General features: G+C 44.2%; 1 protein-coding gene across 6 annotated transcripts in view; it reads right to left on the reverse strand.

Annotated features, from left to right (window-relative positions):
* PLEKHM3 (pleckstrin homology domain containing M3) overlaps positions 1 to 27635 on the reverse strand; it is an 88697-nt gene that overhangs the window by 17664 nt on the left and 43398 nt on the right. For all 6 annotated transcript variants that reach the window (XR_011726623.1, XR_011726621.1, XR_011726622.1 and 3 more), the window contains 2 exons: positions 21776 to 21839; positions 9803 to 9960 (listed from right to left, as the gene is read on the reverse strand). Coding sequence is in view for 3 of the 6 variants with exons in the window: in XM_071747961.1 (XP_071604062.1) it covers positions 9803 to 9960; positions 21776 to 21839 (222 nt within the window). In the remaining 3 variants the exon portion in view is untranslated. The remainder of the gene's footprint in view (positions 1 to 9802; positions 9961 to 21775; positions 21840 to 27635) is intronic.

Genomic DNA, 27635 nt, shown 5'->3' on the forward strand with positions numbered 1-27635 from the left:
CACAAACCAGCATCAAAACTCAGTGACAAAACAGGAGCAGAGCATGCAACGGACCTCCCGGGTACTGCGGGCAGCACACGTGCCTTCTAACACTTCTGCTGGCTCCAAGAGCACTGAGGCTCAGAAGAGTGGAGATGTCAAAGAGATGGGCTTGCCCACACCTCTGCTGGTGTACAGCTAAAACGAGCTGACCTGCATCCACCTGCAGTTCCTGAGAACCTGTCCCTGCACTTCTGATTCACAGGCAGAATTTTTTAGAAGGATCAAGACTTATCTTCATAGGTCTGCCACAAAATAGTCATCCATTTTGTTTCATGAAAGGCAAGTTTGTTGCTCTGGTTTGTAAATGAAAGAGTAAAAATACTCATTTCCATTAAGCTATGTTTCAGCATCTGCAACAGCCAAGGTAAGACATTTTTCTCACTGAAGTTCCAGTACTCAGCTGTTTTGGGAAGAGTAAAGCACAACCCACTTCAGCAGCAGGAGAAGTAGTGTCCTGGTTTGGGCCAGGATAAAGGTGATTTTCTGTCTTGTACTTTTGCTTTTAGCTAAGTCTCTTGTAAGTAGCTACACTTGCTGAAATTAACAGCAAGTTTCTCAGTGTTAAACCGTAACAAGTAGTCATTCCACAAAGTAATAAATGGAACAAAAGCAGATGACATTTTCTGCTCTGTGTCCTGTGGAAGATGGGACAGGATCAGCACAATTACAGCTTCTGGCATTCAGAGGTGCTCTATTCTGCTCTCAATGTGATCTTATGAATTCAAACAAATCAGCTGCTCAAACAAGAGGACTGGATTGCTTGTGGGGCACTCTGGGGCAATGGATGTCATGTCAGAGCAGATCAAGCCCCAGTTCCAGCTGGTGTGGAGCAATGAAACATCTGGAGATCATGGAGTGGGCCACGACCAGACAGTTGGGCATTCTCAGCCTTTCAGTGTAAATAACTACCTGTAGTGATGAGTAAGTCACTACAGTTTTGTATCCAAATGAAAAAAAACAAAAGGATGACAATGTTGGAGGTGTAAAGCCTTATATTTCAGTTGGATAATCAAATAATGAAAGCAACAAAACATCAAACTTTTAGAGCAATTCTGAAATAGAAATGAGGGGTGGCTGCTCACCCTGGTGATTCTGAGGGAAGTTCTGAAATGCCCCTTACTTTTCCTTTTTTGCAGTTACTGCAGTCGAATGACTATATGAGAATCCAAGTGTCCACTATTTTTCATTAGTGGGCTTTTTCTCTTTATTTGCTTTGAAGTTTTTTTGCTGAGGTTGTTTTATTTCTTTTAATTTTTTTTTAGAGATAAGGTTCTCGTCTTCAGAACCGTGAATTAAAATAGGGAACACGAAGAAGCAAACCCCAAACACTGAGGAGCCATAAGGCAAAGCATGGTGCTTGGGATGCAGTCTGTCCATTCTGAGAGAAGCCCACAAGCTCACACAACTTGCCAGATGTATTGGCTGCATCTGCACCTCACCTGGAACTTCACCTGGCTGTGCTTCAAGCTTTATGCATGGGTCCAAACATGATCTGAATTATATCAACTGCAGAGCTTTGAGAAGGGTATGCAGAGGTTTAGAGAGGCACATTTCTAGCTAACATAAACTGATAAAACTCAACAAGTAAGAAAAAAGTTTAAAATGCTAAGTATAATGCTGTGTACCTACTACAAGCTCTCTTGCACTGACACTTGACTGTCACATTTCTAAATCCCGCTAGTGAGTCTAAATCTGGTTTTGAATCAAGAGACTGTCTCACACAGTGATATTTACAAATTCAGTGCTCAGGAGTGTGTGCTGTGGCCCTGACCCAGTGAAGCACACAAACACATGCTTCAGACTTGGATGGACCTCACTGACCTCCTTGGGATTACTGATCTACCTTCAATGAAGCACAAGCTCATGTGCTGTGCTGGCCTGGGATCCCCACAAACACATAATGGGTGAGGGACAGACAGAAAGGACAGCAGCCTTTAAAACTTTACATCATTCTGAACTGACACTAATGGTGATTTTATCAAGCTAATTCTCCCTCCTAAGTCAGCAATTTGCAGTGCCCTGGAAGTTGCTAGAGGGTAATGATTGATGAGGAGTGTAGCAGTGTGCTCATGCATTGCCACTCCCTACACTTGCTCAGTATTTCTCCACAGTACACATGGAGGTGACAAAACTGGTCAGAAACTGCTGATGAATGGATGAAGCAGGATGAGAGAGGAGCCAGCACATCTGCTCTCTCTAGTAAAAACCCATCAGCAGAGAAAACAAAGATTGATGGTGTTTAAACTAATACAAACTCATTTTTCAGAAAGAAGCTCAGTGGAAAAAACTAAACTTCTCTCACAGAGTTCAGAATCAAGAGAACTGATGTCTGGTTTTGGTCCATTTTGGTGCCCCCACCCTGCCTGCCCCTCTGAAGACCTATTTCCTGCTTCCTTTGGGGAAGGTCAAGGTACTCCCACCCCAACCAGGGGGTGCAGGTGACAACAGAACAGGCTGAGGAAATGTCAGTGTCAGTATCTCCCATTAAGCCTGGCACCTGAAACACACATGTATCAACACCTGGTAAATTGTAAATTCTGGCAAATTCATTTCAAGGTTCCCACATGAATTGCACAGGCTTATGGTGCAAGCAGTTCCAGATTCTACACAACAAATTGATTACACTTGTATATTCCAGCTGTGCTGCACCACTATTAAGATGCCCATGGATAAGATGAAGTGCAACACAGAGAGGACTCCAAGGGCTTCCAGCCTGAGCAGACAAAATAAAACAGAGATGATCAAGAGGTGGCCCAGGATGTCATCTGACAGTTCTAGTTGTCTCCAAGGCACCTTACAGGCTGACAGGCTGCCCAGCATGACTGTGATGAGATGAAGCTGTGGGGAGCAGCAAGGTTCCTGAGGACAGAAATGCACCATGCAAACAGGCTGCACCTCTCTGGCTTCCAAACACCAAGTGGGGAGTCAAAGCAGCTCATGGTTATGCTGCTCAGCCATGAAATGATCAGCCAGCCCAGGACAGATCCACTGCCTTTCCCACCTCACAAACAGCAAACGAGAGGGGAACCTCAAGGTCAGTCAGAAGCTCTTAAAAGAGATGAAAAGGGCAAAAAGTTTCCCCATCTCATTGCAGTGCTATCCCTTCTCCTCTAATTTTATACATTACCTTTCTGGTTTTTCATTTAAAAAAATCCTGCTTCCTCTGCCCCAGACCTTGCAAACATTTGCTCAAGTGAATGAAAGCAGGATCAGGAAGGAGTTGATTTAGGGCTCAACCCTTCATTGATGAGAACTCCTCAGATTTCTTCTTCCCTTCCTTGCAGAGTGAAACCAGATGAAATGGGGTTGTTCACTGATAGTTTCCTCAGGTGATGTTACACACTCACCAAACATCCAAAATACTGTGACACCTCTAACCTGGCTGCTGGAAAGCCCTGAGGAGCAGAGCCCAGCAGCTGAAGGGAGCCCTGCCCAGGGATTCCAGCGTGATCCCACACTCAGCACGTGTGCCTGTCTGCTGAACTGCCTGGATGTGACTGTCACAGGTGCACCCTTCAAAGCTCCCTGAGATCTTAGCAGAACACAAAGAAAAAGAAAACGGACCAGGCTGTGTTCACTTACAACACAAAAAAAAAGCCCCAAAGGCAATCAATGCCTGACCCACACGTGCAGCAATATTATTGCAGTTGCCTAGGAACCGATGCGAGGAGCTGCCTGGGGAGGAACACCCGTGTAGGGAATGAATGGAACAAAGTTGGCACTGATATGACATTGGTTTGTCCCTATAAGGAGCTTGTTAGGATAATGCCTTGTATGACACACAGTCTTCACTAGACACAGGTGGGTTTTTTAATACCATACTTAAAAACTCTTAATACTTCAGACTTGCTCTTGAAAAAAACTGCCTCTGAAAGCAGGGGAAAAAAAAAAAAAAAAGGCCACAGAAAACCAGAGCAGAGCCTGCCACCCAGATCTCCAGATGTCTGAAATTCCCTCTGGATGATGACTGCAGTGTTCAGGGAGCCACTGGTGATTCACAGCATCACCCTGCTCTTCCATATACCTGCTCATCAGAAGGGGTTACCCTCAATACTCCAGGGGAAAAGCCCTGAGCCTGGCAGATCCACTGCTCAGAGAGGTCTCCTCTGCCTCTGCTAGGTGCCACACCATCAGCAGGCCTTGGCCCCTCTGCCTCTCCTGCCATTAATGCACTGTGTTCACAACGTGGTGGCTGAAGAGCTGAAAGCAGAGTCAGGCAATGCTATTAACAGGAACATAATGAAATAATGAAATATTTATCAGGCAATACTATTAACAGGAACATTGACACACTGCCCCTCAACAGTCACAATCTGCCTTCATGACTGCACTACTTTGCATTTTACTTTAAGTCTCCAGTCTTGGAATCCTGTGACTAAGCCAGGACTTTTGCTTTTAATAAAAAAGGACTTTGTAGCTCTGCCATAATGTTGAAAACTACCTGCCTGCACCTAAGAGGGAAAAAAAGGAACATAACTTTTAAAGAAATAAGTTAAATATACAAACAAGGCTCTTAAAGTAATCTTAGAATTTCTGAGCACTTTAGAGTCAGTGTTGCCTCCCATGGGCTAAAAAGCCACTGAAAAAGTGTTGTCTGGACTACACAGAACTGTATTTGGAGCTGGAGAAGTCTGTCTACAAAGGAGAATTTGCATGAGGAGGGAGGAAGAACTAAAAAGTCCTGACTGGCAAGTGGGAAGTATCTAGTGAGGAAGGCAGTGCAGGAGGGAAGCCATAGAACAAAAACTGGAAGGGGGATGGATGGCTGCTGTGTTGAACCAGCAGGGCAGAGCAGTGCTCAAGAGAACTTCCTACTTGAAATAAACATCTGTTTTCTCACTCAGTGCTCCAGTTAGCACCACCCTGACACCAGGCAGGTAAAAAACTATCTCTAAAGCTAATCCAGTTCCAAAATACAATGCTTGATGAAAAGCCCACTACGTTTTATCTATTTCTTTTTATGTGTTCTAGATAACATTACTGAGCTACACTGCACAGACAAAAACCAGAAGATTTGAGCCAGAAGATTTTAAGCAATTTTGACAGATTCAGGTGAAATTAAATTATCAAGAGAACTTAGCATCTACTTAGGTGCCTCAGTTTCTTTAAAAAAAGTGCTGAGCAGATCACTTCAGGGTGCTCTGAAGCACCTCTCAACACCTGATAAGCTAAGCTCTTTCAAAAATGAGGTACTAAACTTCTAGCACAGTTCAGGGGAACTGAGCTTGGGGAAAGGCTGCTGAGCATAAAACAAACTCATCAAGAAGAGAGGGGAAAGGCTGCACTTCGAGTGGTGCCTTTGACTCGTGCCAAGGTATCTCCTGGAAGTGCTCTGTCCTGTGTATTTCAGTCTCCCTTTAACTTTCTCCCACATGCTCCAGGCTGTCCACAGCAGGGTGAGCTGTAACCTTGCAAAGCCTCTGGCATGCAGGTGAAGCCAGGCTGAGGCTCAGAGCCCTCGGTGGGACTGCTCACTCTGTGTGAAGTGAGGCACATCCACTGGGCTTATCAGGATGCTGCCCAGAGATTACAGAGGCATCCAAGCTGCCTGACACAGTAAGCCTGTGGCATGTCTATTTTAGACCTGGGCCTTCTGGTTTGTATCTTAAAAGGTCTACATGCTTAACTGACCTGCAGAACAAATTAACTTCACAATATGGGAACAGTTTAGCCTTGATAAATGAACAGAAATGAGCAGCTCTCCAGGGTTCACACACATCTGCAGTCACCACAAAAAAGGCAAGAACTGACTAAACAGTTCCTAGCCAGCTTTACCAGCAAAACACAACAAATTGTGGAAATAGTCACTTGTATGCTGACACACAGGCAAGAGAAAAACTATTACCTGGGTAGCACAGAGTAACTGTTACTAGATCTATAATTACTTATCTAACTGGACAGAAAACCCTTTCCAATGAATAATCCTATTCTCATCCCAATGGCATTTTTCTCAGCACTCCTCAAGATTTAAACCTTGATACAAATTGTTCTAGGTTATAAAACAAATGTGGCCACATATTACAGGCACAGACATTTTCTTTTCAGTTCTGCATTAATGTTTTTTAATCGTGGGCAAAAAAGCCAATTTTTTTCACTATGTTCATGAAGAACAAGTAGTACCAGAAAGAGTTGAGGAGTGGTGCCTGGCTGACAGTAAATGGACAAGGATAGCTCTAACAAGCCAGTTTACAGCCAGGGATAGTTAAAATTCATTTCACAACATCTGTAAAAATAAAATTAGTTATATAATAGGATAATTTTATACATTTATTCTGCTAAACCTCAGCCCGGGGCAAAATTGGTCCAAGAAATAAACCAGCAGGCAGATGCTCAGGTTGCTTAAGTCACCAGAGCTCCAGCAAAAGCAGAGCTGTGAGGGTTTACACTAGCTGGCAATTTGCTCCATGAAACTTGTCATTAACTCAGGAGGCTTTAAATGTGGTTCTCACCATTTAAAGGCCTTTGAAAAGATGCTGAAACGCTGACATTGAGAAAGAACCCTGATGAACTGCTATATAAATGGTAAGACAGAAGAGAAGAAAATGGTGACAAGAGGAATCAACCTGGCTGGAAGAGGCACCCACAAGTATGGGACAGTTTTTAAGGAACTGTTTAACTGCTGAATCGTGGCTTCATTAAGCTCCATGCAGATGGGCCACCTCCCAAGCACAGCCACAGAAAGGAAATATCATTAGAAAGCTTATGACTTTGTGAGCCCACCCTAACATTCAAGGCAGCAAACTGTTGTGCTGTATTGTTGAGCAGGATGTAAAGAGCCTGCCAGGCAGGGCCCACAGACCCGCTAATTAAGTGAAGGGATTGTGTTTGTTTTGGAACCGTTTGCCAACAAAGGAATGTGTCACGCTGATTAGTGAGAGAAGGGTATGTAATATATGTGTATTCAAACCCTGAGGAGTGCATAACCCAGGTATTCACTCTGTTTGCTCAAGGACCGACAAAAATGACTCTCAAGCAAATAACCTGCCCAAAGAAAAGCTCCAGTCCTGGAGAGGGGCCCTCCTTTTCTCTCAGCTCTATCTATCTCAACAAGACCCATCCCTCACAAATTCCTAGTGAAGGCTGCTCCAGAAACTGCTGAGAACATTTTGGAGAGAAACAATCTCTCCACCTCTAAGCTGACCTAAGAAGAGACCATGAAGATGGAAAGGTAGCAGCCAGCTGAGGACCACCTGGGAATGAATGATAACAGCCTGTCTGACAGCTGTCACTCTGCTCTCCACAGAGTGAGAAAGGTCAGGGAGGCAGCCAGAATAACAGGTGCTAGCTCAGCACACACACACACACACACACACACCCAAAACAGACTTCACATTTCAAACATTCAACAGGAAGGTGAATTGTGCAAAAGCTGCCAGGCACCCACTTCTGAAAATATTTCTAACCTGACAGTCCAGTTAGAAGCAGCAGCTTGCTCAAAAGTGAATGAACAACACTCCAAATCAAGAAGGAAAAATATTATCTTCAGATTTCAGCTGCTCTTCCCTCTGGCTCTCAGCTGCTACAGCAGGGGTACTTGGCAGTCTAGTATTGAGTACAAAATGTGAATAGGATGCTGCAGACAGCAGTTCCAGAAAAGCAGGGCTCACAAAGGTAATCATGATCAACCCTCACTGCACACTGTGGCCTCAGTGTGATACAATTAAACGACAAATCTGAGCTGTTTACTCAGAGCTCTGTTCACCACTTGGCTATCAAGGAAAGCTGAAGACACCTTCAGAAATTTCAGGTACAAATTCAAGCCTTCACTTGAACCTTTAGTGCCTTCCACCTGCCAGAGGCTGCTCTGTACATCTCCCTGTTGCTAGCCCTCACCTTCCCCCTGTGTCTGTAGAGGCCAGCACACCCACCTCAGAGAGCTCTCTTCTCTCTAAGAGATGGAGATGAACACAAATCCCCTCTCCCTGGCCTTCTCCCTCACTGCTGTGCAGCTGATGCAGCTCCTCTGGTGGCAGGTGCTGCCTCCACCCTGAGGGTGGAAAAGAGCAAAAACATGGCCCTGAATCTGGTTGGCTTCATAGAGGTGAGCAGGAATGAGATGAGAAAGCTAACTAGGAAGGGAAATGGAAAATGCTGGGGATAAAAGCAAGGCGTAGTGAGGAGTAGAAAAGGAGTAGGCAGAATGACCTCTGACAAAATACGAAAGAGAAACCTTTCATGCTAATTGTGTTTTAATTAAAATCATTAAGAGACCACTGCCTTTGGCATGATATCAACCACAACTTCATGTGTGAAACATGAAAAAAAGTCCTTTCTGGCACCTAATTCACATAAAACCAGGAGCTAGAGCAGCTTCTTTTGGCTTTCAGTGAACTGCTGACAAACACTATTTGATTCCAGAAGGATTTAAACCCTCTAATTGCAGGGTATGTCTCATCTCAGCTGAAGGGTGGAACAGTTTACACTCAACAATGTTTCTGCGACCAAAAATCCCCCAGACAAATCAAATGTACAAACACTTCAAGTAAACTTGCCTCCCCAAATGCTCTTACACATTCTCATCTATCTTCTGGGAATATCTTCAATTGCCTTTTCTACAGTCTCAACAGACATCTCATGTTTTATGTCCTCCTTTGTAACTCAGCCTGTCTCACCATGCACCCCTTTCCTTTCTTGAGAGCCGTTTATAGAGCTCAGCTGCACACCTTGTTTAGCTTATGCCCACTGCTTTGTCAATCTATTTTTCAGAATGAGAGACTGGAAAAAAGAATGAGCAAACAGTCTTTGAAACTCAGGTCAGGCTGAAAATCCCCAACGAGCAGTCCTTGGTTACTGGTAATTTAACATCTCTGAGCACACAGGGGAACTCGGATACCTAATGAAGCCCTTTTAACAGGCTGGTCCTGAATTTTTCCAAAGGTGGCTTTTCAATTTTGTTTTTTTTTTTTCTTCATTAGAACAGACTGGAGAACAAACCGAAATTACTGTATTTGAAAAAACCAGAAAAGTACTTATCTGTGGAGGAATGCTGTGCTGTGTTGCAATGTCTTTTGGTCAAGTTAAAAATAAAAGAACAAACAACCCTCTCCTTTATTCAAAATCCAAGACATTTGTGAAAAAGTGTGGTAACACTTCTGTGTTGGCTAAGTCCTCTCTGATTTCCTGCATTTTGCTTCTAAGGTTTTCCCTTCACTTCTGCCCCTGATCTGGCATCTAGTTCTCCAAATAATGTGAATTAAATTTTGTCTAGCTTAGGACTGGCACATGCTTCTATTTATTTTGTAGGCACCTGAGAATAGCAATGTCAGGTTTTTAAAAAAACAAAACTCTGGCTTCCACAGGCACACAGGAGTGTGCACACAGATAGCAAAGAATTAAGCATAATATCTCAGGAGGAAAATACTTCAGAACAGATGGCTCCTGTTCTACACTGGACAATCCCAGTATATCCCAGTGACATTAGCTACCAGAAGGATGTCTGTGATCACCCCAGAAGACCCATCTGGCTTTTCAGGACACTTTGCTAACTCAGAAGAGCTCTGGATAAACCACAGTGTGATCCTGCTGGGGGCTCTTGCTCTTTAGAACAGCTGCTATGGGCTTACAGGGCTTTGGGAAGTAGCTCTTCCCACCCATGTCCAAGTCAGCTGGTGGTGGCCTCCCCAGACCAGTAACCTGGTGCAGCTGCCCAGAAACATGCATTACTGGGATCCAGCTCCTGGCTATTGAAACAAGAGGTCAGGAGGCTGAGAAGCTGCAAGGATATCAAACAGGAGTCAGTGTGTGCCTGACACTACAGTACCTGCTTGTAGCAACGTCCTCGAAGGGGTAAAGGATTTCTCCATTGTTGCAAATCTCACAGATGAAACCCTTTTGACTACAAAGGCTGCAGCTGTACACGTGAGAGGTGGCAAACTTGATCACCTTCCCCAAGAAAGGAGCCAGCTTTCCTTCAATCACCTGAAATAAAAAATCAACATGGAGTGAAATGCCCCAAAATGACTACAACTCCCTGAAGGAGGACAGACAATATTGATCAGTACAGAAATGCAGATAAGTGCTGCTGGTTAAAATGAGAGGAAAGGGACTTCCCAACAACTACAGCACCATGAAATCACAGTGATTGTAGCAGCCAATGAACTGGCCATGACCCAACCACAGAAACAAACTTACCATATTTCTCTTAGTGTCTAGATGACATTAACATACAAGGTCAGTAATCATTTTATGTACAACAATGCATTCCTATTCTAAGGCACAAAAAAGCAGACATTCTGTATTATCATGTAACTGGCAGTGATTGATACTGCCATCTATTTCTGATTTTTTTTCATGTTATTTTTACGCACAAATCTCTGTCTTTGTTCCTTTTCTCCAAAGCACATTTTTTCTGCATATTTTTTGCAAATGGAACCCTGCCTTTCCTCCTTTAGCAAGGTTGTTTCCTACTGAAAACCACTGAAATACAGTATTTCCCACACTGCCAAAATGAAAAAAATTCTCAGATAAGCTCTTGAATAGGAACTGTGGTTTTTCTCCTTGTGTCCATCTCTCAAATCAAGAAGTCTCTCACTGCCAGACAATCCTGCCAGACCATTAGAAGTGATTAGCACTCTCTGTGTTGGTGTGAAAAAATGGCCACACAGTACAGATTAAACTGCTAGCCACAACACTCATCTAAATTTGTGACAATGCCTCAATAAGGGGTGCTATTCAGGCAAAATACCTTCCATTCAGATCAAACCTTCAGAGAGTTTAAGGAATTCTGCTGGTGTAGGGAATAATGAAGATGAAATAAGGCTCTAAGTGTATATTCTTCTCTCTTGGGCTTCCTGTGGGCTGAATGGCAGCCTGCCAGATTAGTGACAGAAAAGTGTCAAGGGATTTGATAGTGACCTCCTATAAAAAGGAAAAAGAATGCAATAATTGTAGATTGAAGGCTTGCACGGGGCTGCACCCTGAAGCCTGAGAGTGGGGAGATTTGCACTGACATGTGTGCCAGATTCAGTTCACTCCTCCCCTCCACAGGGTAACAGGCCACTTGTCCTCAGACCCAGAGAAAGCAAAGGTCAAGGCAGAGAAGAACAACAGAGATTTTGGAAGCATTCCTCTCCACCATGAAGCAGAAAGGAAATAAATGTGTTTCAGGACAACAGAGAGAGCCACTGCTGGAGAGCACAGGTGGGAAAGGAGGTGCTGGTGGCACGGAATGGCACGGGCTGAAATGTGCCCCTCTTCTGCCTTCAGCTCCAGCCTGCCAACCACATCTGCAACAACAGGAAGGGCAGTGTTATTGCTACTGCTGCAGACAGGACATCTGCTCAGGGCAGAGGAAAAATGACATTCCTATTGCATCCTGGTGTAGGAAGATCCCCTTCAACTACAACGTAAACAGTGCAGAGAAGCTGCTGCAACAAACAGAAAAACGAAGCCCTAGTTCAAGGCAGTGCTATTAGTAACCTTCTAGCAGATGGCTAGGAGTTAGTTTAGCTTTCTCTAAAATGGGTTTTGGTTTTAATTTTAAAGGAAGAAATGTTTTGCTTGCAGACTCCAGAGTTACAAAGGGTCTGAAAGCCAAACAGCTTGGGAGAAGGGAAAAGTATGAAAACTGACAGTATTCAAAAAACAGGAGGAAAGAAACAGTGAAGGCATCCAGCTAGTGACAAGGCTACAATCACCCTCCAAACAGCCACTTCAACTGACAGATGAGATACTCATGCAAAGATTGTGAAGAAATCACAATACATACACATACTTCCCAAAGTATTTTCATGCTACAGGAACCACCAGGCCTCATGAGCTCAGATTAAATTGCCAGGCTGAAAGAGCTGCAAACAAACTCTCCCATTCTGGACTAATGTCACTGTCAGCAAGGACTTAAAAGTTGAATCTCTGAATTAAAATCATATTTTATACAATGCCATAAACAAGATTAACATGATCAAATACCCTCCTAAGCACCAGGAGTGAATTTAAGTCTGTACAAGGCACAAAAGGTTTCCTATGCTGAAGAGCTTCCAAGCTAAGGGAGATAGATGCCCTGGGAGTGGGCAGCTGCCCCTGAGGAGCTGCTGTTTTGTGTCCCTCTTTATTTAGTTATTTGTATGGCTCATGGCAACACTGCAGTGGGCTGCTTCTAACTTTGGCCACTGCAGACATACAATGAAGATGAGATCTTCAAAGAGCCATGTATGCAATTCTGCAATGTGAATTACAGGCCATTTTACTGTATTACAGGAGGAGGACAAAATGCAACATCAAACTGATACTACCACTATTTTTAGCATCTGTAAATTTTGTGTCATTTTGCTTCATCAGAGACCTCAAGGCTGTACACAGGATATGACTTTTCCTTGCAGCCTCCTCTTGTGTTTATAGCTAATGAGAATAAAATCCTCATTTCCATTTATCCTGAAAGCAAAAAGGAGTATTTCCACTTGCAGTCCCCAAGGAGTTTTATGGTAACACTTGCTCATTAAGTGCTTTATAAGCTGGGAACAGCACAGGACATGTAACCAAAGTGTCAAAACTTCTCCTGTGAGCAGGCCCAGGGTCACTCAGCTCAGACACCCCAGAACCACGATGGCAGTCCCAGGATGTTCTCCCAACTGAGGCTGGAATCTGAGCTTGAGTTCCACGGGAGCAAAAGCCATTAAAGAACAGATGTTAAACTCCCCAGTTTATCACCAGATGTGATGAACATTCTAGACAGGAGAGAAAAAAATCAATAGAGACTTGAGACACTTTTCAGGGCAGAGAGTGCTTGCTTTGAGGCAGAGCTCCTGTCAGCAATGCCAGCTAAGAAGGAAAAGGTAAAGGGTGAGACCTCCATTTTGCACAAGTCTGTGCTGTGAATCTGAGTGAGGGTCAGCAAATCTCCTGCCCTGCCTGTGCATTTTTACCAGCTTCTAAAACTGCAGTAAATATTTCCATAGCATGGAGATCATGAATACCTTCAGTCACCTACATAAGGACTGTCCAAACTAGGAGCAGGAGGAGCATGGAGCTTGCCAAGCTTTCAGATAGACTGTGCTGCTCCATGTGAGGAACTGCCAAGGTTGACAAGTCCAGATTCTGAAAAGTGTAACGGTGTGTTAAACCACATCAAAGGTTTCTGGATTAAAGTAATTGTTACATTAAATTTGCTAGTCTGAGTAATTTCCAACATATGATAATGAGAGTAAAATCAGAAACAGTTTAAAAAAAACTTTTTTTTTCCCTTATATTAAGATCCAAGATAATGGAGAAGCAACAGATGGAGGGTACTTTAGTAGAAGCTATCCAGAATCTCAGAGAAAAGAGGAATCCACCCACATCTGTACCTTCTGCCAGCTCTGACACAAGGGACAGTCAACAACCCCAGGCATGCTGTAACAGCGTGCCTAGAACACCTTCACTGTGGCTAAGGAAACAGGGAATAAGCCCTAGGAAGGAACAAAAACTCAGCTAGAAATGTCCCAAATTCTCCTCAGGCCTGGACCTGTAATTTGCCCATGTACCAGAAGCACAGGAGGAAGCCCTAGAATCCTGTATCTTCACCGAGGAGAATCTGCTGCTACAGCTCTGCATAAGAGCCCTGCCACCAGGGCTCAGCACTCCAGGTGAAGTGGTGAAAACACTGTAACTCAGCTTCTGTGTCCCTGCCACTCTCAGACAAGCTAAATCTGCCAAACGGCCTAGTGACCCCACCCTTGTAAATCAGCTTGTTAATCATTATTGTCACAGAGGTGATAAAGCTGTTTTATAGGCCAACACTGAGGCAGTAACATTACCTACTCGTGCAGGGGCTGGTATATTTCCCTGCAGATAATTTTTATTAGAAGGCACTCTATTTAAAGACATAGGCTTGCCTTGTAACCTCCTTCTGGAGTACTGAGTGATCAGTTCCACTTATTTCTCCAGTCTGATTTACATGGCAGACACAAGTGACTCCTGGAGGGGATGGGTTAAGTGATTTGAAACCCCTACACCACCTTGAACTACAGCTTCAAATCTCAACCAGATTGTCCCAGCCTCTCCTCCTGACGGAAGAAAATTTATGGTTGTTTCTCAAGGCCAGACACACACTTGGCACTATATGAGAGGCAGACACAGACAGAATTTGCCAGGAGGCACTGACGCAATGCAGAAAAGACATGAGAAGGCCAAGAGGCACAGAGAAAACAGAAGGGCCAGTAGACATGAAGCTCGTGTACCTCATTCACCATCCCCAATTACATACATTGAAGGGATGGAAGATAGTTTAATTATTGGGATTAGTTGTCACAAGTGTGTCTGGCAGAAGGAGGCTGTCTGAAGGAGTAGCTGCTGGTGATGCACAGCTCTGCACCATCCTCTACAGCCAAGGTTGCTGCCCCTTCCTAGCTGCTTAATTTCTGAATTGAGCCTTTTGCTGACAAGCTCAGGGGTAAGCTCCTGCCTTGCCCAGACTCATGAGTACCACAGAGAATGTGCTCCCTAGACTGAAAGAAAGGGAAAATAAAAACTCCTGACCAGATTGGCTTGGATTCACAACTGCTCTCACTACCCTCCAAATTCCACTGGTGGAAGCTTTGTGGAAGAGGACCAAACACATCTTTTTTCACCCCTAGGACAGCTGAGAAATACGCTTCTGAAAGAACTACCAAGGATATAAGAAAATGGGGCTAAAAAACCCCACCTTTAGCAACCTCCCCTGCAGCACAGCCAGCTGACAGACTGACTTGCTTAAAACCTTCTCACCACAGAGATCCCACAACTCTCCAGTGCTCAGAATGGCTGAGAAGTTGTTCCTAATTCCTGCTTCACATCTCTTTGCTGCAGTCAACCATCTTTGCTTCACACTTGACCTCCTATCTATCCTTACATAGCCCATTCTGTTTCAGAAACCATTTTGTGACACATTCCCTGCCTCAGGTAACCCCTGTCACAGGCTGGGAAGAACAAAAGCAGACTGGGGTGTAGGACAGCTACAATGGTCACCTTTACCTACTTGCTAACTGGAGATCAAGCAGGTATTTTATGATTTTTTTTTTTCTTAAGCATGGAAACTGAGCCTTATGTCTGCCCTTTGACAGATTTCAGCAAGGTTGGGATTCCTGTGATGAAAACATGGACTAGACACAATTATGCTACAATATGCTTAGCTAAGGATAATGCAAGCAAGAGAACAGAAAGGGAAAACATTCCCTGCCTGGGAAGTTCCTGGTCATTTATATCTAGGGAACAGACAATGCTCGTGGACTGCTGATTTCCTTGAGGATTTTCTCCCTTCCGTTCACCAGATTCTTAACGCCACGAATTCTTGTTACCAGCTCAATGCACAATTAATCTTGAGTCCAGAGGAAAGGGAAATGGAAGGAGGAAGGACGAGCATGAGGTAAAGGCCCCAGAGAGGCAGATATCAGATCTCAGCTCTGCCCCATCTTTTGTGCAATACAGGGGGCTGGTCAGCTTTCCTTGCTCCGTTTTGACTTCCAGTCATCTCTTTTAGATTGCCTGCCTTGTTTATTTCAATGGCAAGTGACTGCAGGGAGGAATGATTTCTCAACATTTGGGTACACACAGACTAGAATCAGTCACTGTGCAATGATTTAAAACAAATCAGAGAAAAGAACACAGCAGCACCTCCAAGAGAAGCCCATCTTTTGTTGGACCAGAACCCCAGCTCCTGGTGTCCCAAAGGCCTGTCCAGCCTGTGGCAGGGGTGTCAGCTGGGTGGCAGTGGGTGAGGCCAGGGACTGGGTTCACCCACGGCTGACACCAGCACCAGGTGCTGTCTCTGACACACGACACCATTTTGCCAGGGCTGGCCTTGACACAAAGCCAGGCTGCACAGCCACCTAACCCATCACTCGCACGGGGCAGAGAACATCCCGAAAGGAAACCTGGCCATAAACACTTGTGAAGAACAAGAAAACCCACAAAAACAACCACCAAATAAATCAAACTGCAGCAGAAATGAGTGAGAATTTGAATAAACAGAAATAAAAGCTGTCCCTGAGCCCCCTGCAGCAGGCAGTCAGCACTGACGACAGAGCCATTGGCTGCTCCTTCCGATCCCCATCACTCAGCACGTTGTGCTTTAATGTGGTGTTCAACGGATGCTCCACAAACAAACCACCAACTGCAAGAGGGACTGGGGAGGGGAGGAAAAACAAAACAAGGTCAAGAGCAAATGCTGCTCATCTGTGACAAGCACATGCAGGCGGGGGGCAAGGTGAAGATGGAGCTTTACATTGGCTGGGGGAGAGAAAGAAACCAGTGACAGTCCTGGTGAATTTATAGCAGGAGGCAGAGGATGACAAGGTCCCTGCAAGCACTGCCCTGCTCTGCTCATGGCAAGGAAGAAAAACCTGGAATTTCAGCAGGTCTCTGGGCACAAGCTGACACAAGTGACAAAGAGATGGAATTGTCTCAGAACAAACAACTTGTGCCAACTCCCCAGCCAGCCCTGCAACAAGGCTCCAGCCCCACAGCCTTCATACTCACTGCCTTTCCATGGACTTTCCTTTCCCCTTCCCCCGAGGTTTCCAGGCAGCTACATGTCAATTTTGTCACACCCCAAATTCTCCTAATCTTGTTGCAGGGATGAATTATAGATTGTTTTAAGAAACAGGTATTCCAGCAAAGGTTAAAGGCTGTTTTAATCAAATAAGGTTGAAAGAGTAGCAGGAATTTGGCTGGTAGAAAGCAGAAAGCACTTTCCTTAACTCAAAACCATACATTCCTCTAAATACACAGACAAGCAAATATGCATTCAGGCAGAGAGTATATATGGGCTTCTTTTTTCCTGACTTTTCTTTTAGATCCTAAGCAGGCAATTGCATGCAGAGACATTAACTGACTCTACATGCCCACTGAGTAAGACGTTATTTCCTGAGCGATATCACAAAATTAGAAACTTTCCTGCCTTGCACAGGACTGGATCAGGGCATTTTAATGAGGAGTTCTCTGAAGGATTTTAGAACAAGGGAGCAACATACCAAGGAAACAGCTAGGGTTACTCTGAAAAAATCTCTGTGAGTACAAAGTGTATTTTTAAAAATTTCTTAAAAAATTTTTCTTCTCTCTTCCAAGCAAGTAGCCCCAAGACAGTATTTTTTTCCTCAGAAAATGTGGTTACTTGGTATGTTATTCCTTGAGGTATGTCCAGCTGTCTCTCCTGAGCAGACCTTTTAAAAGAGGCAACAAGGTTAGATCCCAGTCTTTCACACTGTTAGCCCTGGTCTCCAGTACTGGGCCTTTCATTCTGCTCAGTAAAAAAACCCAAAACTTAAACAGAATAGAATAACCCTGGTTAGTCCAAAGCATTAGAAAAAATTAATAATAATTAATAAATGGTAAAAATTAGATTGCTATTGCCTCTTCTGGGGGCTGAAAGTTTTCAACTCAGGAGCTCCTGCAAGCCCCTGGCACCACGGCTGTATTGCTTTAAACAGACTTTCATTCTGAAAAGCCACCCTCACGCCAAGCTGCCTGAATTATATATTCACAGGGAAAAGCACCACCCATATTTAGTAAGCCCTGTTGAAAACTCTGGTTTCAAGCACTGAAAAAACGAGTTCTGCTGTGAAGAACAGCTATTAACAAACTTGCTGTAGCTCCACACGTGGCCTCCAAGGCTTTAACACACCTAACTCAGATGAACTTGTCTTCCTGGCTGTCACTTGCCAAAATGCTCCTGGCTGCTCTGACCATGAGCCACTCTGAACGACAGCAACTCCCTTTCCCAGCACAGCTGTGACAGAAAGGAAACAGGGGTAAGATCCCTGCCATTAACACTAATAGTAGGCAGAGCTGTCAGCACTTTGGGGAATTAAGCACACACCTGGAGAATCAGCCCACCTGACATTTCCTGTTCTGCTGCAAGGCAGCTCACTGCTAGGAGCTCCAGGGAGTGACTGAAAGGAGTGATAAAGGAACCACAGCCACAGGAAAGCATACAACCTGTTTAATTGCTGGTTTGTTATCAGACCTTTCAATATTTATGGAAATGTGTAGTGTGCCTGCTTCCCATCCTAGGACTGTTTTCATGTTCTCCTGCTATGCAGCTACCAGAGCCAGAGAGGCTGCAGAGGCAGGACACACAGACAGCCACCAGCAGTATCTGGTTATGGTCCAAGATGCACGTTTACAGAGGTCAAGTACAGCGTTATCTACGTGCCTCAAAATCTCCACATATTTAAATTGCACAACATATTTAACATAGGTCAGATGGCCTACCTCTCCAAAATGCTGGTTTACCTCTTTTGAACTCAGTTGTGGCCAGGATGTCTATTTAAACATACACATAGCAACGGGGGACCTTTTTTACCTTAATCCCATTAAAAATCACTTGTGCTGTGTTTCAGAGAAAACCTGCAGCACAGCTGGGAGGAGAGCCCAGATCTCCTGTGCCTGAAGATGAGAAGTAAAACCCAGCACTGTTTTAAACCAGCTCTACACCCTGAGCAACATCTCCCATCCAGCTGGACGTGCACCTCTGTCACACGTGCTTGGGAGGCTGAGGACAGGAATCCATGTCCTCACTGCAGAGCTGAACCCTGAGCTGTGGCAGCTGGGGCACAACTGTGCTTGGCATTTTGCTGCCCCTAAAGAGCACAGTGAACTCCCACCTGTAATTGTGTGAGGACGAGTGACCAGAAAAGAAGTTTTACTTCTGAAAAAAAAAACAAAGCAAAAAAAAGCAAATAAAAAAAAAAAAGTCTACATCTACTTGCAGTCTTTATTATTGTTGGGAGTCAACAGGCAACTGTGCCTGGAGCTGTGATGTGAGTACAGCACGTGTTACAAGCCTGGAGAAGTGAAAGAGACCTAACAACCTCTTTGTGCTAACTTCCTAATGCCCATCTAACAACATACTAGGCTCAAATTAGGTGGAACTTATGTTTCATTGAAGCTCATTTTTATTCTCCACATTTTTGTCAGGGAATCTCATATGTGCAAGATCTTGAGAAAAAACATGAAGATTTTCATAGTGGAAATGCTTCTCCTAGCTGAGCTGCTCACCTAGTCCAAGCCCCTATCAGATATTGTGACCAGTACTCCACAGGTCAGGGGAAGATGAAATCTCTGATCTGCCTGTCAAGAGAGAAGACACCTTCCTGATCCTCTCAGTAAATAATATGTCTATTCTGAAACCTTTTAATCTCTTTATCTTATGTAGTGTAACTGTGGATATCCTCCTTATGGATCCTTGATCCTCTCAAAGTTGATCAAGTTCCAGCCTCAATAATAGCAGTGTGGCATGAAGTTCCTCATGCTCAGTGCATGTTCTGCACGTGCACCTGATACTCACTCTAAGACCTGTGCTTATTACTGTGGGAACAGGACTCTCCTCTCCTTCCTTTCTCTTCACACTGTTTATATGTTCATCTACAGGCAGATAGCCAGGAAAGCTGATCTGAACTAAATGGATATTTTAATTAAATTTTAAGGGATTAGTTTATCTACAATGTTAAAATAGATAAATTATGCTACATTAAATCCCTGTGTGGACACACAGACCTTAATAGAATTTAGCTCACTTTGGTTCCAAAGTAAATGGAGATAAACCAAATGAAATCCAGTTATATTTTGAATAACAGTATTTACACAGTGATTCAATGTAATTCCATACGTAATTTTTAATTCAAATATTTTGTCACCTCAGATGTATTTTTTTCCTGTGTAAACTACTACCTCACCAGGATTTGGTGAGTTTCCAAAATTAAGGGCTTTTTTAATATAATTTTTTTCCATTCTGCTTTTAACCTCACAATTAAAGTAGAGCCCTGTCCAAACAGATCCAACTGACAACCATCCTCAGACCACCAGACAGCTCAAGATAGCCACCAGGTAACTCTGCCATGTCCATAGGGTCTATGCATGGAGTTCTGTAACGCTTGGAAAGATATAAATTGGATTTAATTTCAGAATAGTATGATATGCTACCTCATCTACAGGCAAACAGGAATTTCAACTTTTTTACACCTAAGAACAGACCCTCATACTACATTTTTGAAACTCAGATGGTTGGTAGGAAACAACCTATGTTTTCTAGGATCTTCTAAGAGAACTTGGCTAGGAAATGAATTAGAATTGAGCTGAGACTAACCAGGGCAAGTGTTGCTCATATCTGAAGATTACCCCTCTCTGCTTTTCTAATTCACTCACCATGTCTTATCTTTCCATTAATCTTTAATAAACCTTTTAGTTAATTCCCCAAACACATGCAATCTACATGACAGCAGGACACAGTGCAAAAGCAGCCCGTGGATATGAGGAAATGGGCAGTGGAGGAATCAAAAGGAGGGGAAACGATTTTAAGATCTAAAAAACCCACCCAAACTGCAGGTCATAGAAAATTCTGAGCAAGTGGGAGAAAAGCAGTGGCAAGGGGCAAACCAGGGAGAAGGCAGGGGCTGGGAGGGTGTGAGTGTGGCTCCAGCTCTTGGGTTGATTTCCTCAGTGGGGCTCTCCTCCCCTCCCTTTCCACTCTGGTTCCACTGTGACAAAAACGGTCAATCCAGTTCCAACCCTGGAGCCTCTGAAATGTGGAAAACCCTCTCCAGGCTGACAACAAGGATAGTGCTGGATTAAAAGGCAAATGCAATTTAGCCCACCCCTGCATAAATGGTAATCAAATTACACCGCCTCTAAATATGGTAAGTTTGGGGCTGGGGCCCTCAGGGGAACAGAAGGTGTCTTGCAAACACAAACACAAAGAAACATGCTAAAGGGAACTGCTAAATCAATGGATGAATTGTGACTCCCTCCCTCCCACAGGATGCTTGATAAGCTGCTGATTGCTTCTAAAACATCTACTACCAATGTTAGGAACTGATTAAGCAGCTTACAAAGCACTGAGGGCTAACAGACAGGCCCACCAGGGAGACTGCAGCCCTGGCGTTAAGTAGCTTGCTTTTTCCTGGCTTGGTTATTAAAGATGAGATAGCAGAACATGTTGAAAAGACGTGGAAACAGTTTTAGACCTCTGATGAGTAGCCTTTTCATTTTACACATGGAATAATTTCTGGCCTGTGACTTCACCAGCCATCAAAAGCCACGTTTGCTGCAGTTCCATAGTGCCTGGCTCCCAGGGGCACCTGAACTGCCTCAGTTTAAATCTGGCAACAGGACCCATTCCCCTGCAGAAAAGGGACCACTAGGGAAGGGAAACATCAGTGGAAGAAGCTGCAAACAACATGGTTTGCATATCACTGGCAATGGCACTAGAGTGTGAACCCAGGCTTGCTCAGTTCAACCAGTATCAATGCAGAGACCTGTTCTGCTGGCACATTACCCCTGCTGTGGTCACATCTGTCACAGAACATGGCACCACTGAACTTGAGGTAGCAGCTTCCTGAGGTTTTTGTGGGCTTTCTAAAAAACATCTCTTGTGGTAATGCTTTGCAGACTTTGTAAATAAAGCATCTTGTTCCAGGGACTGTACAAACTCCCAAATTCCTGAATAACTCTTCTTTCAAGCAGAGGAATACCTACTGCTTGCCACCTGTAGGCTGAACCTTCATTGATCAGATGACAAATTTCTCACAGCAAAGTTCCCTTTGCATACTGCAGTTCTTTCACAGCTTCTTTCCAGCCCCTTTCCAACACTGAGGCTCTAAGCCTTCCCTCTCTCCCCCCTAACCAATGCCCCTGTTAACCAATTTTTGTACTGGAGTATAAACCACAGAGCTGGCTTGAAGCACAGCTATTTATGCTGTGATGAGCTAGAAGGGGGGTGTACAACTAGCAGTGAAGATGACAACAGGTTTGCTGTGTAGAGGCAGAATTAGCTGAAGAAACTTACCTGCTGAAGGTCTGCGAGAGAGTACAGATGGATTTGCTGGAGAAGATACTCTCTGGGAAAGATCCTGGAAAAGAGAAAAAAAGGGTGTGTGTCATGCCTTTTGGACTGGGAAACTCAAAAGTTTCCCTCCCCACCAAAAGACTGTGAGACAACAATGTTGGAGAGAGCTGCCAGAGGCTGGAGTTCTGTCACCCTTTAAGCACCAGCTACTTCACAGCATTCCTCATGGGCACTAGATATGGAAAGTGTTTCCTATGGTTTTTACTACAGGATTCCTGGTCTGCTAGAAAGGTCTAAGTTAATTTCAGATGTGATTTACAGCTTTGTAACTGAAATAACTATATTGGGAAAAGTGTCATGCAGATACTGGATTTTTTTCCAACACAGAGTTGATTGCTAGCAATTCCCTTTTGCACAGACAAATACATGCACTGGTACAGACTTTACAATGACTTCTTTGAGAAAGGTGGTTTTTCCTTATATAAATTATGGTTTCAGGCAGGACAATTGATTATCCACTGACAGACCCATGCAGTAAAGCTAAATTACAGAAACCTGAACAGAGATGTCCTAATTAAAGTGACTTGCAGCAAAATGAAAAACTGGGTTAAAGCAACATTGCAGAGAAAAATGAACCTTGTAAAGGCAAGTGGATATTAACAAGGAAAGCTTATGAAAACCTATGTATCTGTCATAAAGATGTCAGAAAAGAAAAAGCACATCTAATTAAAATGTCTATCTTCATGTGCACACACACAGAATCAACCAGCTTTATTTTCCATCCACACAGAACAAATACAACACCAAGGAGGGAAGATTAGCATCACTCTTGCAAAAAAAGCAACCAAGTATCTCAAGAGGTGCAACTGCCTTTCCTTGCATGTTGCTGACGGGAGAAATGGTGAACTCCATTCCTACAGTTTCCCTAATTCCCAGCTGCAAGCTCACTGGGATACTGTTTTTTGCCATTTCAATTGTGTAAGCTACAGCATTGCTCCCATTAGAGATGAACATGTGTCAGTGGCTCTGCTGCATGACAACGTCACAGTGCACTCATCATAGTGTGAAAGACCACAAGAAATCAGTCAAAATCCAGATACCACACCACGCCTGCCACTGGGACCCCTCATTGGCATGAAGGTTTATTGAAACTGACTGCTGCCAGGGAGCCAACTGTGAACATTTTGAAGCCATTACTATTTTTCAGCTCTGTTACAACTTCTTTAAGATTTCCCCATCCTTCTCCCCTAATCACACAGGCAGGCACTCCACAGCACTGTAGCAGAACTCTATTATTTGCTGATGCCCTCACAGCAGAATAATTAGCTAATGAAAGATTTCCTTTTTCAGCAAAGAGCCCGAACAGCCCATAAGGCACAAAGTGTCAATGACTAATATCGATGACTAACATCACATTCCCTTGCCTTCAAGGACTGCATTTTATTTCCTGCAAGTTGTAACTCCTAATAAACAGTGTGCAGATGAAAAGCAAACTCATGATGAAGGGAATTCCTTTGGTGGGAGGGGTCTGAGCCACCAAAGACCCCAGTGACAGTCACCCTGCACTTGTTCACCTCCCTGAGGCACGCTGGTCTGCAGCAACAGCTCTGCAGAGACAGCTTCCAACACCTCCTCCCTCCCAAATCTATTTCCAGGAAAAGCAGCAGGCACTGCCCTCCCAGTCTTATGCAAGGCACACGTACTCACACACACAACCCAGGCACCCAAGTGTGAGCACTGCTTATCCTCATCACTATGGGAACTGAGGCATTGAAAAACCCTCATTAAGAAATGCTGCTCCAGCTTCAGGTTTGCACTGCTTCTACAGACTCAAAAAAAAATATCACAATTTGGTTGTGGGGGGGCCACAGAAAACCAGTGAGCAGACAGAGCTTGCATGTGCAACAACATTTACAAAATTTCTTATGCAGCAACCAGACCAGTTCCTGCGTGGTTCCCAGCACACGTGGAGGAGCAAAACACTCCCTCACCACCTGCCCACGTCACCAAAGGTGGAGAGCACACAGCTCCAGGAGTGTGGAATCACTGAAATCACCTAACAGCAGGCAGCTCAGCCCCTGGTCATCTGAAATACAAATTCTACACCCTCACCACACCTGAGGTGAGCTGAGTGGTTGTTCCAAAAACACATCTGGAAAGGAATTCCATCTGGAAAGGAATTCCTTTCCCCATTTGGAAAAGAAAACCAAAACTCAGCAGCTACCTGAACATAACTGGTGAAGCCACCCCCCAAACCCATCATCCTGCCAGCCCTGCCAGCTTCTGGTGGCTGGGGAGCAAGAGCATCAGAGGCACCAGAATGTCAAACTCAAACACATTTTCAAAAACCTTCACTGTTAAAAGCAAGCCCATCAGCTGGGGCAGGAAATCCACCCAGACCAAGGATCCCAATGGGCAAGGAAAGGAAGGGTGACCTGTTTCCAAGGGCTTGCCTGTCTGCACACTTTCAGAGCCTAGCCAGGTGAGGGCTTGTAGGAAATATTTCAGTTGGGGGCACAGAGGACTAATTCAGAGACTCTGGCTTCTTGGCCCAGACACTACCTCTCACATAACCAGCAGGGATGTAGCCTTTGCCATCTCCATCCCTCCAGACAAAAGGCCACTTGGCATCCAAATCAAGCTAAAATCACATTCATGTCTAAAACTCTGACACAGGCCACAGGGCAAGCTAAGGCAACTACAGATAGAACCATTTCACTACTTTATTTGTGAGATAAGAGCTTTGAGTATTGCTTGGTTTAACAGAAGGCCTTGATCCAAAAAGACCAAAACATGTGCTTGCATTTTATTTTTCCCTTGGTATAAAGGCCCTTTACAAACACCAAATGGGAAATGCCTGGTAAGTCATTGGAAAGCAAAATAAAAGATGTCAGATTTGTAAATCTTTTGACTGATGTGCTATAACAAACTAGATTTTTTTTAAAAGTTGGCCAATTAAATGCATTCAACAATGTCCTTTCAGTCAAATCTTAAAACAGAAAGAAAACTAGACTGAGCTAGACACAGGTCAAACACAAGATGTTAAGACTCATCACAATAAAAACTCCAGTCTGTGCTTCAGAATGTGACCTGTGACCCTCGAGAGGCAAATGGTATCGAGTGCACATCCCACTGAAAGCACTTCCTGGGCTTTCACAGTTTGGAAACTCCCGGAGCAGTTTCACCATCCATGCAAAACACAACTTGTGAGTCACAGGACTGCTGTGCTGGAAACCCTGGCTACCACTCAGGGTTAAGCCTGCACTGAACAATCCAAGTTCAATGCTACCCAGCCCTCTGGCTTTGCCAGTTCCTGTCAACAATAAAATCCAAAGTCCTATTGGGTAAAGGTCTCCAAATTGCTTTATTGTTACGTGCTGGAAATGAAAGCAATTGATGTGAGCAGGAAAGAAACCCACCAGCAGAGACTGCTGGTCCATCCAGACAGAATGGAGCGTTTTCAGTTTGTGATTATTATTCTTTTTTATTTGATACTTTGTAATCTGAAGCATAACCCTCAGGCAAGAGAGAACCAGAAATTTCATCCCTTCCCTTCCAGCCCGATCTTATCAGGTAAGTATTTGCACAAACAAAGGTTATCTTTTAGTGTCCTCCTGCAAACAGAACCTCTGATAAGACTTTGCTTTTTGCATTTGGACAAAGTGTGTAGTCATGGTGCTTTGTTAGCACTAAGTAATTGCTCTGCATTTAAAGCCTGTTTATCATCAGCTTAGGTAATTTTTCTCCAAGGGGTTAAATACCCTGACAACTCTGCTAAAGCTACAACCCATCAGTCTGCCCAGGCCCGACACTGTAACCAAAGTACAACCCTGATAAGCAGAGCGAACTCTTCCCTTCACAGAGCAATCAAAAAACCTCAAGTTAGCTGGCAGGTGGGCACGACCAAGTCCCTTTTGTGCCAAGAAGCCTGTTGAAACCCAGGATGGGCAGGGGGAGGGGGAGCTGGCACCGCGATTTCATGTGCCAGCCAGGAGTGTCTTGTTTGACCAGGCTGGGAGCTGTGTGAGTGAGGTGTGAGTCAGGGAGCCGCCCCACAGGCACCCCGGCCTGGCTCCTCTGCTGCATCCCCCACCCCCGGCACCGCCCCGCCGAACCTCGGCCCTCCTCACCGGTACCGGCACCGGCACCGCCTCCCGTTCTCCAGTGACTGCCGCTCCACAAGGACACAGGGGTGACACAGAAACCCAGGTATCCCCCACACAGGCAGCACGGTGCATAACCTCTCTTGCAAGTCATTCGATACAGAACCTGTTCCTTTAACGCAGAGAACAGCATCAGAGGGGAGGGGGAAAGGCAGGATTTTTTTCCCAGTATTGCTGACTCTTGCAGTATTATTCAGGATTTTGATTTTGTATCTCCTTGGAAATCCCAACTTTCTGGCCAAAATAGTTACTCAAGGAAGTGGGGCCCTGAAAAAGCTGGTGATTTGAAAGTCTGAAGGTACACAATTGATTAATTTAACAAATTTGCTATTTGTTTAATTCTTGTCATATTTTACGAGATAAATGATTTTTTTCTAATTCTATATGTTTGTCTAAAAAATGGCTTGTGAGGCATTTCCCATGCATGAGATACAAATGCTCTCTTCTGGTTAAAGCTCTGGAAGCACCTTCAGTCCAGACAAAGTGCTGAATCTATTAGCACACATGTCCAGGTAAGGCATTGGCTCCCCAGGAGCATCCCTACACTAACACAGTTACCTTACCACCCATCAGCAATGTCCAGACCACATATAAATTTTCAACTATAAAGCAGTTCACCCACCCTCTCTCCTCTGTGCTTACTTACTTGAGCAAAGTTATGGTAACATTGTGAAAAGCAAGAAATAATAACATTAAATTCAAGAATCAAATTTTTAAAAATCAAACGAAAACCCCACTGTTAACTAAAAGCAAGATGCAGAAAAGTAGAGGCACACAGTTTCATTTTGAAATCCAAACAGCTTAGATCCCCCTATTAATTTGAAATGAAGAGTAAGAAAATTCTCTCAGGCACTTCTGAACCCTTGGAGTTTGCTGCTGAAGTTCCAATATAAAAACAGAAGGACAAAAATGGCACAAGTCTTATTTAGCATAGTGTCCATACCTAATAGGAGCTTATTTTTAAATAACTGGCTTTTTGAGGTGACCCACTCACAAAAGGTGAAGGAAACCACCAGTTTAAAAGATGGCTGATAATACTGCTCTGTTTGACAAGAGGATGCAAGTGTGCCCCTAGATGGGAAAATGCTAACGTGAAGACCCAGCTCTCCTCTGGAAAACTGATACCTATACCCCAGCATGCTGCTCAGCTGGATCCTGAGCAAGGCAGAGCACCAGCTTGTGCTTTCAACCTTTCCCTGGCTTGAAGAGACAGCAGGACTCCTTGGCTGCTTCCATGCACAGTTACTTCTCCAAAAAGACACAGAGGTGGTCTGCCTGCAAGAGCTCCATCAACAAACACAGTTTATTTCAGCTCCTGCAACAACTACAAGCACACAGGATTTATATTAACCAACAAATGGCTTGGGCATACTGCTCTGCATTTATTTGCTCACTTTTCCTCACTTTTGGGTATTGTTCTTAAAATTGGATCCTCTCAGGATTTCCAGGTATCTTCTTTGAGTGGGTTTCTCACTCATCCTCTTTCCAGTCATCCATGCAGCAATCTTCTTCTTCTGTTGGTCTCACTGTTAGCTCTGAGCCCTGACTGCTATAAACCACATCATTCTGTTCCTTTCCTGCTCAAACTTTCCTTTTGCAGCCCACAGTTTCCACAAGGTGTGCCTTTGTTCTCCTGCTTTGGGATTTTCTGCTCTCCAAATAGCCTACCCATTGCAGAGAAAATGCAGAGAACAGCC

The sequence above is a fragment of the Heliangelus exortis genome, chromosome 6 (genome assembly GCF_036169615.1).
Source record: "Heliangelus exortis chromosome 6, bHelExo1.hap1, whole genome shotgun sequence".
Classification (NCBI taxonomy): Eukaryota; Metazoa; Chordata; class Aves; order Apodiformes; family Trochilidae; genus Heliangelus; species Heliangelus exortis.